The 12,317-nt window shown below is 35.0% G+C and overlaps 2 protein-coding genes across 3 annotated transcripts; both read left to right on the top strand.

The window, feature by feature from the left end:
* The first annotated feature begins 2,352 nt into the window (after positions 1–2,352).
* On the top strand, positions 2,353–5,049 carry tagln3b (transgelin 3b). 2 transcript variants are annotated; one of them, XM_048175400.1, is made up of 5 exons: positions 2,353–2,833; positions 3,299–3,542; positions 3,641–3,815; positions 4,049–4,151; positions 4,273–5,049. In XM_048175400.1, the coding sequence occupies exons 2-5, from the start codon at positions 3,363–3,365 to the stop codon at positions 4,412–4,414; spliced, it is 600 nt and encodes a 199-aa protein (XP_048031357.1). In that variant the 5' UTR covers positions 2,353–2,833; positions 3,299–3,362; the 3' UTR covers positions 4,415–5,049. The 2 variants fall into 2 exon arrangements, with proteins under 2 accessions (XP_048031357.1, XP_048031355.1); XM_048175398.1 differs by having other exon boundaries at positions 3,294–3,542.
* Positions 5,050–8,047: 2,998 nt separating this feature from the next.
* Positions 8,048–11,601, top strand: c1qtnf9 (C1q and TNF related 9). The gene is made up of 3 exons (XM_048174048.1): positions 8,048–8,814; positions 9,244–9,306; positions 10,087–11,601. Exons 1-3 carry the CDS (start codon positions 8,628–8,630, stop codon positions 10,854–10,856), a joined length of 1,020 nt encoding a protein of 339 aa, XP_048030005.1. The 5' UTR covers positions 8,048–8,627; the 3' UTR covers positions 10,857–11,601.
* The last annotated feature ends 716 nt before the right edge of the window (positions 11,602–12,317 follow it).

Genomic DNA, 12,317 nt, shown 5'->3' with positions numbered 1-12,317 from the left:
TCAGAATCAAATGTAATACATCCAAATAAATACCATACTTACGCGATTAGACATGATGCATGACGAACACTTTGTAAAGACAATTTTGAGGGTTATATTAGCTGTGTGAACTTTGTTTATGCTGTTAAAGGCAAGCGTGAGCTCCGTGGGCAAGAGAGCGTGAGCATTTAAAGGGGCAGCAGCCTAAATCGGCTCATATTTAATGATGCCCCAAAATAGGCAGTTAAAAAAAATCATTAAAAAAAAAATCTATGGGGTATTTTGAGCTGAAACTTCACAGACACATTAGACTTATATTACATCTTTTAAAAAGACGTTCTACGGCACCTTTAAGTCATAATTTTCTCTCTTCCTCCACACTAAAATCATTGTTTGCATCTTGTGACTATAATATTGAAACTGTGAGGTTTTTTTTAAGTTTACAAATTGTCCCCTAATAATTTCCATGATATGTCCATTATAAGAAAAGAATTCTACAAGTGGAAATTAATTTTTTTGTGGTAATTAACATTATGCCACAAACACTGTCGATTGTGCTGAGCCCTAAATGTAAGATGGCTGTTTTGGAACAAGGAGTTAGTGGTGTGTGTTTTATTGCATTAGCCCACCTGAACGTCCCATCGAGCACAGTACTGAGCACATTATATCAAACTGACCTTTAAATTCTCCCTTGCCCCTCCCTGCACTCCATGTTTGTCTGGAGTATGTATTGGGCCACTGCTCCACAAACTGCATGGTTGTTTATTAACATGCAGGATTAGTGTTGGACTGTGTTCAATGGGCCAGGGGCTTTTGTTTTAACCCCCATCCCAACTGATGAGCTTTCTGTTCCTTTCTATATCAGTTGGTTATCAGAGGGCTCTAAACTGAAATGGCACAATGCAGGTTAATCAATGAAACATGAATCACATGATTCATTAAGTTGTCATTTAAACAGTAATTGCTTTATAGCTTTCTTGAATTACATAAGCTGCTTTATACTTTCATATTTACACTTTCAAACTATTTATAAAGTACAATGTAATTTCATACAGTCTTATGGGTATGTCGTTATTACAAACTAAATATTATGTATTTAAATTCCTCAGTTTACTCACTTATAGGCCTACTTTATTAGTAAAAGTAGCTTTAAACCATGCTTAAAGATTTCAGTAATTAGTTCAAAGACTTGTTTTCCTGTTTATCACGTGCAGCCCAAGTTTTCTTTCAGAATTTACAAGCATTAATCTACGGAAGAGGATTAGGGCCAAGCAATAATAAAAAAATAAAACCATCTCGAGATTAAAGTTGTTAAATTACGAGAAAAAAGTCGTTAAATTTCGAGAAAAAAGTCGAGATAAAATGTTGAGAATAAAGTCATTAAATTACGAGAAAAAAGTCGTTAAATTACGAGAACAAATTCGTTAAATTATGAGAAAAATGTCGTTAAATTTCGAGAAAAAAGTTGAGATAAAATTAAATTACGAGAATTTAACGAATTTGTTCTCGTAATTTAACGACTTTTTTCTCATAATTTAATGACTTTATTCTCAACATTTTATCTCTACTTTTTTCTCGAAATTTAACGAAATTTTTTTCTCATAATTTAACGAATTTGTTCTCGTAATTTAACAACTTTTTTCTCGTAATTTAACTTAATGACTTTATTCTCAAAATTTTATCTCGACTTTTTTTCTCGAAATTTAACGACTTTTTTCTCGTAATTTAACGAGTTTATTCTGAACATTTTATCTCGACTTTTTTCTCGAAATTTAACGACTTTTTTCTCGTAATTTAAAGTTAACGAGTTTATTCTCAACATTTTATCTCGACTTTTATCTCGAAATTTAACGAGTTTTTTCTCGTAATTTAACGAGTTTATTCTCAACATTTAAATTTCGAGAAAAAAGTAGAGATAAAATTAAATTACGAGAATTTAACGAATTTGTTCTCGTAATTTAACGACTTTTTTCTCATAATTTAATGACTTTATTCTCAACATTTTATCTCTACTTTTTTTCTCGAAATTTAACGAAATTTTTTCTCATAATTTAACGACTTTTTTCTCTTAATTTAACGAGTTTATTCTCAACATTTTATCTCGACGTTTTTCTCGAAATTTAACTTTTTTCTCGTAATTTAAAGTTAACGAGTTTATTCTCAACATTTATCTCGACTTTTATCTCGAAATTTAACGACTTTTTTCTCGTAATTTAACGAGTTTATTCTCAACATTTTATCTCGACTTTTTTTCTCGAAATTTAACAACTTTAATCTCGAGAAGGTTTTATTTTTTTATTATTGCTTGGCCCTAATCCTCTTCCGTATTAACCGAATTGAAAATGGGCTTGGTTCTTTATTACTGACAGGGCAAGAGCAAAAGGGTTTTTTCTGTCAGTTTTGAAACCGTTTTACACGTCTTTCTTAAATCTCGCATTATGAAAACGGATTTAACGTTGTACAGAGGTAGCCTATAAATGTATAGAAAATCTTATTTTTTAAAATAAGCAGTCGTACCCGAGAAATATTCACCATTTTTTGGAGTAGGCTGATTTTGTACCGTTGCATTTGTTTGAGCAGTCCGTCCTCCTTTGCTATTCCAGACAAGCTCATGAATGTTAATTAAGTCAGGTCGACGCTGCTTGGTAACTTTCCACCAGCGTCCGTATACGTAAGCTAATTAATATTCATAAGCCAAGCCTCCACCATAGTATGATTCCGCACTCCGGACAGCGCGCTCGGAGCCACGCCCCATCCCCGCTACATGGATGTTTCAGTCCAGCATCACTGAGCAGTGACCACAGGAAGGATTTGACCTCGCTGCGCCAGAGGACGACACGCACATCTCCTTCCAGTAAGTAAAACGTTATCCTTGACAAAATTATGACATAGCAGGCAGAATATAGGCTATAATTATCAGTAAGATAGTTGTTTAAATTAAATAGTTTAAAACTAATTTGGGCTAAACCTGCGCAGGCAGTTTCTTTTTGCGTCTGCACGCGATACCTAATTCAAAAGAATAATAGAATAATTGCAATGATTTTCTATTATGAAGTTAGAGATAGGTTTAGATTGAAACGTATTTAGATTTTTTTCTTTAAAGTCACACATGGAAACAAGCATGGACCACACCCTGGTCAATATTATTACTGGTCAGTTCGTGATCGTTCATATATATATATATATATATATATATATATATATATATATAACATATATAAACATAATGCAGGACAAATAATATTCACAAAGACTTTTAGGTACCCAACAAGTAGCTAAAGGGGAAATTATGTTTTTTCTCTCTCTCTTTGTAGCACAGGTTCAGCAAGTGTCTCTTTATATACACTGGGAAAATATCTAGAATTATTAAACCTCAGTGACCAATGGCGAACCGAGGACCCAGTTATGGACTGAGCCGTGAGGTGCAGGAGAAGATCGAGCAGAAATATGACCCAGAGCTGGAATCTCGACTGGTGGACTGGATTGTTGCTCAGTGTGGAGGAAATGTTGAAAAACCACAGCCAGGGAAACAAAACTTTCAGACCTGGCTAATGGATGGCACTGTGAGTAAATATCATTTTGACAATATCACACCAATATGATTCTGTTCATCTTTTATTTATCTTTATCTCCCCTATTTCTTTATCGTCCATGTCTGCAGATCCTCTGTAGACTCATTAACAGTTTGTATCCGCGTGGTAAGGAGCCCATTAAGAAGATCCCAGAGACACAGATGGCCTTTAAGCAGATGGAAAAGATCTCCCAGTTCCTTCAGGCAGCCGAAGCCTATGGAGTAATCACCACAGACATTTTTCAGACAGTAGACTTGTGGGAAGGTACAGTAAAATTTGTTTTTATAAGTTCTGGAATAGCACTTCTTGATCTTGGAAATTAGCTTGTAAAAGCATGCAGCTGTAGCAAATTAATATAGGAGTTTCAATTGTTTTGAAGGCATTGCTTTTAATCAACCTTTGCAATGCTTTCTGGGGTGATGTACTGTAGTATGCAAGTTGCGTTCTTGGTGTGTAGCCAAAGTCACTTCAGTGCTTGTTGGTTCCCTTGGTTAAAGGAAAAGACATGGCAGCCGTCCAGAGAACTCTAATGGCGCTTGGTAGTGTGGCTCTCACAAAAGATGACGGACATTACCGAGGTAACCGGGACTGGTTTCACAGGTGAGCAAGATTGCTGCCAGACTAATTCATAATGGTGCGTTACGTCCTGTTTGGTTGGACTTGTGAATGCACTTTGTTGTGTCTCGGTGCCATGTGAACTCTTTTTGATCTTGTGTGACAGGAAATCTCAAGGCAACCGTCGAGAGTTTTCTGAGGAGCAGCTGAGGCAGGGTCAGAATCTGATTGGCTTACAGATGGGCAGTAACCGTGGGGCATCTCAAGCTGGCATGACTGGATACGGCATGCATCGGCAGATTATGTGAAGCTATTCGAGTGCCAGGCAACCTGCCTAAAACACCCAGAAGACCTTAAACCCCCCTCACCCTAACCCTTACCAAGCAGTGTTCCTTGAAGGTGGCATCTATTTGATGAAGAATAGCAGTCTTAAGAAGTTTTAAGACATTAGAGCATGCTAGATATATCTATTTTATGTTTGGTTTGCTGAAAAATTATTTATTTATTTAATGTATGCAAATAGTGATAGTAATTCTTAAAGTTTTATCCAAGCAAGTCAAAACAACTGCCTTATTCTCTATGAGCAAACAGTGTTGATATACCAAATAACAGACAGCAACTGTAACAGTTTACTAGTTTACATAGTGTTTGAATGTACAGTTAAGGACAAAAGTTTGCCCTTGTGGTTACTGTATTTCACCTGTTGTTATTGTGATCCACTCTTTTGCTGTTTTAATAGCAAAAATGAACAATTAAAAATGTCAATTCACATACTAACCAGAAGTACTGTATGCAGATTAATAATGGTCATAAATGTATAAATATGTTTGTTTGTGTTGTCCATTGTTGTTGTGTGTGAACATTCCATGTCAGTTTCATAATAAGCTTGGTTTTGGTGACCATGTTTGATCCAAATGTTTAATAAATTGGTACCTTAACATCATTGGTAAATGTGTTCTTGTTTTTATTAAAATAATATTTCACATTCCACAAATTTCAAGTTTTAGACCTAATGAATGTTGTACAATGGTTCAAGTATATTAATAGGTTTTAAAATAGTAATCTTGAATTTTTTAAAGGCTATGTCTCTTAACAGATTTAAAACTTTCTTGATGTTCCATAATAGGCCTAAGTTTTTATGATCAGAATATTGGTTTCTAGTTCATTAAAATCAATAAAATGTGTTTTAAAAAAAAATTAAGGTGTGGTCACAATTTTGCGGGGAAAAAAATGGTGCATGGTCGATGCAGAAGTCACTTTGAAATCAAGCAGCTTTCTATTTGTAAATGTAGTGAATTGAACATGAGAGAAATCTGCTTGAGAAACTTTTTTGGCCACACACGAAAAACATGATCTTATGGAAGCTTGTTTCCATAATGGAATTAAAAAATACTTTTTATCATCTCACAATTCTGACTTTTTTCTCTTATAAAGTCAGAATTGTGAGATATAAACTTGCAATTAAAAGAATGTCGCAGTTGCAAGAAAAAAAGTAAACTTTTTTCTCACAATTTCAAGTTTATATCCCACAGTTCTGACTTTTTGTTCTCACAATTGCGACATTGTTTCTCTTATAAAGTCAGAATTGGTTAGATATAAACTTGCAATTGAAATAATGTCGCATCTGTGAGAAAAAATGCAGTTACGAATTTTTCTTACAATTGCGAGTTTATATCCCACAATTCTGTGACTTTTTCTCTTATAAAGTCAGAATTGTGATATATAAACTTGCAATTAAAAGAATGTTGCAATTGCAAGGAAAAAAGTTGTGTTTTTTTCTCACAATTTCGAGTTTATATCCCACAATTCTAAATTTTTTTCTCTTATAAAGTCAGAATTGTGAGATATAAACTTGCAATTGAAATAATGTCACAATTGCGAGAAAAAATGCAGTTACGAATTTTTGGGAGTTTATATCCCACAATTCTGACTTTTTTCTCGCAATTGTGACATTTTTCTCTTATAAAGTCAGAATTGTGATATATAAACTTGCAATTAAAAGAATGTCGCAATTGCAAGGAAAAAAGTTGTGACTTTTTTTTCACAATTTCAAGTTTATATCCCACAATTCTGACTTTTTGTTCTCACAATCGCGACATTTTTTTCTCTTATAAAGTCAGAATTGCGAGATATAAATTTGCAATTGAAATAATGTCGCAATTTTGAGAAAAATGCAGTCACAAATTTTTTCTTACAATTGCGAGTTTATATTCCACAATTCTGACTTTTTTCTCGCAATTGTGAAATTTTTCTCTTATAAAGTCAGAATTGCGAGATATAAACTTGCAATTGACATAGTCAAAATTGGAAGGAAAACTTTTCTCACAATTGCGAGCTTATATCCTACAATTCTGACTTTTTTCTCGCAGTTGCAACATTTTAATTTCAAGTTTGTCCCACAATTCTGACTTTTTTCTCACAATTGTGACATTTTTCTCTTATAAAGTCAGAATTGCGAGATATAAACTTGCAATTACAATAATGTCGCAATTGTGAGAAAAATGCAGTTGTGACGAGTTTATATCCCACAATTCGGACTTTTTTCTCGCAATTGTGACATTTTTCTCTTATAAAGTCAGAATTGCGAGATATAAACTTGCAATTAACATAGTCAAAACTGCAAGGAAAACTTATCTCACAATTGCGAGCTTACATCCTACAATTCTGACTTTTTTCTCGCAGTTGCAACATTTTAATTTCAAGTTTGTCCCACAATTCTGACTTTTTTCTCGCAATTGCGACATTTTTCTCTTATAAAGTCAGAATTGCGAGATATAAACTTGCAATTAACATAGTCAAAATTGGAAGGAAAACTTTTCTCACAATTGCGAGCTTATATCCTATAATTCTGACTTTTTTCTCGCAGTTGCAACATTTTAATTTCAAGTTTGTCCCACAATTCGGACTTTTTTCTCGCAATTGTGACATTTTTCTCTTATAAAGTCAGAATTGCGAGATATAAACTTGCAATTACAATAATGTCGCAATTGCGAGAAAAATGCACTTATGACGAGTTTATATCCCACAATTCTGACTTTTTTCTCGCAATTGTGACATTTTTCTCTTATAAAGTCAGAATTGCGAGATATAAACTTGCAATTAACAAAGTCAAAATTGCAAGGAAAACTTTTCTCACAATTGCGAGCTTACATCCTATAATTCTGACTTTTTTCTCGCAGTTGTGACATTTTAATTTCAAGTTTGTCCCACAATTCTGACTTTTTTCTCGCAGTTGTGACATTTTTTCTCTTATACAGTCAGAATTGCGAGATATAAACTTGCAATTACAATAATGTCGCAATTGCGAGAAAAATGCAGTTATGACGAGTTTATATCCCACAATTCTGACTTTTTTCTTGCAATTACAACATTTTTTTCTCTTATAAAGTCAGAAATGCGAGATATGAACTTGCAATTAAAATGTCACAATTGCGAGAAAAATGTTTCTCACAATTGCGAGCTTATATCCCACAATTCTTACTTTTTTCTTGCAATTGCTAGTTTATATCCTACAATTCTGACTTTTTTCTCAGAATTGCTTGAAACTTGCAATTGCAAGAAAAAAAGAGTCAATTCACAATTCTGACATTTTCTCGCAATTGCGAGTTTATATCTCACAGTTCGGACTTTACCAGTGGCAAAAACATGCTTCCTATCGAAAATTTTGCCCACAAAATTTCAACGAACGGCAGTAAGTGTGACAGCTCCTTAAGAAATGTACAATTTTACATTTTAAAAATTAAATAAATAAATAAATAAAAATTCGCCTTCACAATTTAATAATATACCTATATATTTCTGCTTGTTGTGGCACATTGAAGCTCTGTTATAAGTTTTCTTATATGGCTGTAGAAACCTTTTAGCTCTAATTGAAATCTTTATGTTAAAGAGTGTGAGGACGACAGACATATTTCAAAAGCTTAAAGCCAAATGGAACAGCATTATTCATAAGGTCAAGCACTGAGATGCTTTGGATTGCATTTGTAGTGTCACTGAAGTGGAAATTTAATCAAGATAGAGTAACACCCATGTGGAGCTGCATGGGACCATGGTCATTAAGCAATGAATTGCATGATGCTCTTTAGACTGACTTTATGACTGTTCAGTAACATTTATAAAGCAACAAAATCAATTACGATGGGGTCACATAACATCCCAAAGCCCTCATGGAAGTGACAGACTGACTTTCATTATGGCTTTCAGTTTAATATTAGCTTTACTCCACAATATAATGAATATAAATGGCTTTTGTTTGCAAAACTCTATGCTAATATGGATTGTGCAATAGCATGTTTCAAGTTGATCATTATCTAAACTAAAATACAAAAAGGAATTACAATGGAGGACACAGGTGATGTGTAACATATTTGGGTAAAATAAGTAATCTAAATGATGACTTTCTGACCAATGAAATAACAGGTTTGTCAAGTCTGAAAAATCTTCAAATCTTTGTGCACATTCAGCTTCCTCAAACATAGTGACCATTCCTGGACTCTTGCTGCACAGGTGCTTGAGTGGACCATGCTCTTTGTCAGACAGATTTGTATGCTTTTTCTAGTTGTATTGATCAATGCTGCAGAGCAGAGCGTTCCTGACAAAAATTCCGGCTGTGTCTACGGTCACCCTGGGATCCCTGGAGATCCAGGACACAATGGAATGCCTGGTCGTGATGGCAGAGATGGGGCCAAAGGTGATAAAGGAGATAGAGGTAAGAATGAAAGCAAAAACGTCTTGACTCCAGTTAATCAGTCACCTTTAAGCTAAGTTATGATGTCAGATAGGTACACAAATGAAACATGTTGTAAAAAAATTCTTTGGAAAGATGTTTGCAATACTATTGACATTTAGATGTTAAAGGGTCATGAAACCCTTAACAGATATGCTCAGGTTGCACATAATTGAAAACAACAATAGTATTTTGTTATGTTTATTATTAAGTAAAAAGTGGTTCTTTTTTAGTTTTTCTGAGCTATTTCATTCTTCCCATTGAAAAGTTAAACCAACTTTACAAAAAGTGAGACATTAGGACACTGGCATGGTTTATCAGACTGATAGAATGTTGACCTCCTTACATGCAATGTAAATATTTCATACTATACACATACAAAAAAACTACAAATGTTTTTGTTTTCTAAAGGTGACATAGGAACATGTGGTGAAGCAGGTAAAAACGGACCAAAAGGAGATAAAGGAGAACCTGGTAAATATAATTTTTTATTTCCTTTTCTAAATCCTCCCATATGGCAATAATAATAATAATAAATAGATAAATAAATAAATAAAACATATATATTTTTAAATTTTATTTATTCCAAAATGGCCAAAACATAAAAATAAAAATGAAAAATATATAATTACAGTTATATTTCCTCATATATTTACTTTTCGTTTAATATATATTTTCTTACCTGCCCCTTAAAGTACATTTTCTAAGGTTTAAATGTGTGTGTATATGTAAGCAATAAGGTACGAGAGGCTGTGCTGTATGTGAATAAGTTGTGAATAAGTCACGGTTGAAGGGCGTTGTTAGGCACGACGCGTAGCAGAGCCCCTGCAGCCCCTTCAGCCGTGACTTATTTACAATACAGCACTAGCCTCTCATACCTTATTGCTTTTATAGAACGGTTACCACACAATATAAATATTAAAGCCAGAAATATGTATCAATGCAACTTTCATGAAGTAAACTTTTTCTAAAAGCCTTCCTTCCGCCGGAAAAAACAGTCCCTGACCGTGAACAGCAACAGAAGTTACATTATTACACCATTAGATGGCGGCAAAGACTGTCTTTATGAGTGTGTCAGTCAGTAGCGAAGACTTTTACATTGAAAAGACTGAATTGTTGTGAACACGTAATAAGACGCAACTGACAAATGCTTTGACTAGCGCTGTCAGTCACGGGAAAACCCCTTAAGTGTTAAAAGGACAAGATAATTCATTTCATTAGGCTATTGCTTTCATCAAGTTGGTGCTTTTTCAGGTGTTCCTGGCATAGCCGGTATGAAGGGGAAGCGTGGAGACAATGGAGAAAGGGGCCCCCCTGGCAAAATGGGGCCCCAAGGCTTCTCAGGGCCATTGGGTTTGAAAGGTCAGAAGGGAGAACTTGGTTTGCCAGGACCACAGGGCATCAAAGGGGACGTGGGTCCTATAGGCCCTGAAGGTCCACAAGGAGACAAAGGCTATAAGGGAGACAAGGGCATACAGGGTCCTTTGGGGCCCCCAGGACGACCAGGCCCAAAAGGTGAGCTTGGCCACCAAGGTATCAAAGGCAGCATTGGTGTTCGTGGTGAGAAAGGGTCAAAAGGGGACACTGGGGAGCAAGGTCCAAAGGGGGACATGCCTGAGATACCAAAAAGTGCCTTCTCAGCTAGATTGAGCGAAAGCACCAAGTTACCTGCTGCTAATGCTCCAATACGCTTTGATAAAATCCTCTATAACCGTCAGGGTCATTATGACCCTGAGACCGGCCGCTTTACTTGTGCCATCAGCGGAGCATATTTTTTCTCCTACCATATCACTGTCTACTCTCGCAATGTAAAAGTGGTCTTGATGAAGAATGGTCAGCGAGTGATCTACACTATGGACAGCTACCAAGGAGTTGAGGACCAGGCTGCCGGAGGGGCAGTCCTAGAACTGGAGGTCGGAGATAAAGTGTGGTTGCAAGTGGCTGATAAACAGCTGTTTAACGGGTTATATGCAGATGAAGACGATGACACAGTTTTTTCTGGATTTCTTCTTTTTGCAACCTAAATATGCTGCCTCAAAAAGGAATACAGTATGCTTTGAAAGAAAATATTTTAGATTCACTGGTGTTATTATAATTTTCAATAAAAATAAATCATACTTTGTGCTGCTTAGATTTATCCGTGAACAAAATGGTGTGTGTATATCACTATCACTATAGTGTTCCTGTAGCTTAAAGTCAGCATGAAACGGAAGTTACGATGGTCTTTTCTTCCATATTGTGATGTATATCTGATTTAAACTGCTTCTCCAACATCAGTTCATTGGGAACTGATTGGATCATTGTCGTTTGCTCTCATGTGAGTGACAGGTTGCTCAAGAGCAGGGATTATTGTCCCACCCTCATGGTGACACGCACGTTATCAGAGAAGTGATGTCATTGCGAGCGGGAGGTGAAATTAATGTTTTGGATGAATTATTTGAAATCTAAAAAAATTATGTGCATAGATAAATCATATAATAAGTCACATCCAAGTCAAGTCACATTTATTTATAGCGCTTTATACAAAACAGATTGTAAACACAGTGTTAATGTTGTGAAATTCATTCAGCTGTAAAATGTCATTATTCAGTTCAGTTTAATTGTTTTCATTTAGAGTGTTGCGCAGTTCATAAATTATAAATGTAATGTATATGTAGATGTAAATTATGAATTCAATTCAGATATAAGCAGCTCCACAGAAGATAATAGTGTCATTATTCATCTTAATTCAATTCATGATTCATAAAGTTCAAAAACTGTCAACGCTGCAATATTGTAGTGTCATTATTCAGCTCAATTCAGTTTCAGTTTTGTTCTCTTAAACACTGCAATATTCCATAAAAAAATAAGAATTGTTAAATTTGATTTCATGGCTTTGACTGGCAGACCAAGGCAGTTTCACTGCTAAGGAATAAATTTGGATAAAAGCATCCGCCAAATGTGTAAAAGTAATACAGGCTCATTGGAGAATTTGAATTTACCCTTTGGCTAACATTTGTGCTCATCCCACACTGTGTTAAAGAAATGAATCATAGTAAAATCATCTTGGGTGCACATTGAGGAGGAAGAGGCCACAATATCAGTTAAGCAATTAGCTAACTAGCAAACAAGCATCATGCTAAAACCACTCAACACAATTTAGCAGCCACAACAAATTGACATCCAATCTAGCGAGTTTTGCACAGACAAACAACACTATTTTTATTTATTTATTTATTTTAAGAAAATATAAAAACCCTTTTTATTCATATTTATTGGGCAGGACACAACCTAAGCATTAATGTATTTGATTTAATGGCTGAAACAGGTCTGCGCGTATAGTCAAGAAAATCATATCATGAGGAGAATGTTTTCTAAATGTTAAAACAAAAATAATTTATAGGATACTGTGATATCGAGCATACTGATATAGTGCTGGTGATTTTGGCTGGCGTCCCGTGGGCAGACTACGATCCGCGTATCACAGTCGACTTGTTCCTCCGCCC

This window comes from Megalobrama amblycephala, linkage group LG22 (genome assembly GCF_018812025.1).
Source record: "Megalobrama amblycephala isolate DHTTF-2021 linkage group LG22, ASM1881202v1, whole genome shotgun sequence".
NCBI classification, from domain to species: domain Eukaryota; kingdom Metazoa; phylum Chordata; class Actinopteri; order Cypriniformes; family Xenocyprididae; genus Megalobrama; species Megalobrama amblycephala.
Note: the sequence above shows the minus strand (reverse complement) of the source record. Positions and strands in the feature narration are given on the sequence as shown.

Excerpts from the sequence above, each read along its gene's own strand:
- tagln3b (XM_048175400.1), top strand. The coding sequence starts at position 3,363 with ATGGCGAACCGAGGACCCAGTTATGGACTGAGCCGTGAGGTGCAGGAG. Across the intron at positions 3,543-3,640 it reads CCTGGCTAATGGATGGCACT|ATCCTCTGTAGACTCATTAA; the intron begins GTGAGTAAATAT and ends CCATGTCTGCAG. Across the intron at positions 4,152-4,272 it reads AACCGGGACTGGTTTCACAG|GAAATCTCAAGGCAACCGTC; the intron begins GTGAGCAAGATT and ends CTTGTGTGACAG.
- c1qtnf9 (XM_048174048.1), top strand. The coding sequence starts at position 8,628 with ATGCTCTTTGTCAGACAGATTTGTATGCTTTTTCTAGTTGTATTGATC. Across the intron at positions 8,815-9,243 it reads AGGTGATAAAGGAGATAGAG|GTGACATAGGAACATGTGGT; the intron begins GTAAGAATGAAA and ends TGTTTTCTAAAG. Across the intron at positions 9,307-10,086 it reads AGGAGATAAAGGAGAACCTG|GTGTTCCTGGCATAGCCGGT; the intron begins GTAAATATAATT and ends GTGCTTTTTCAG.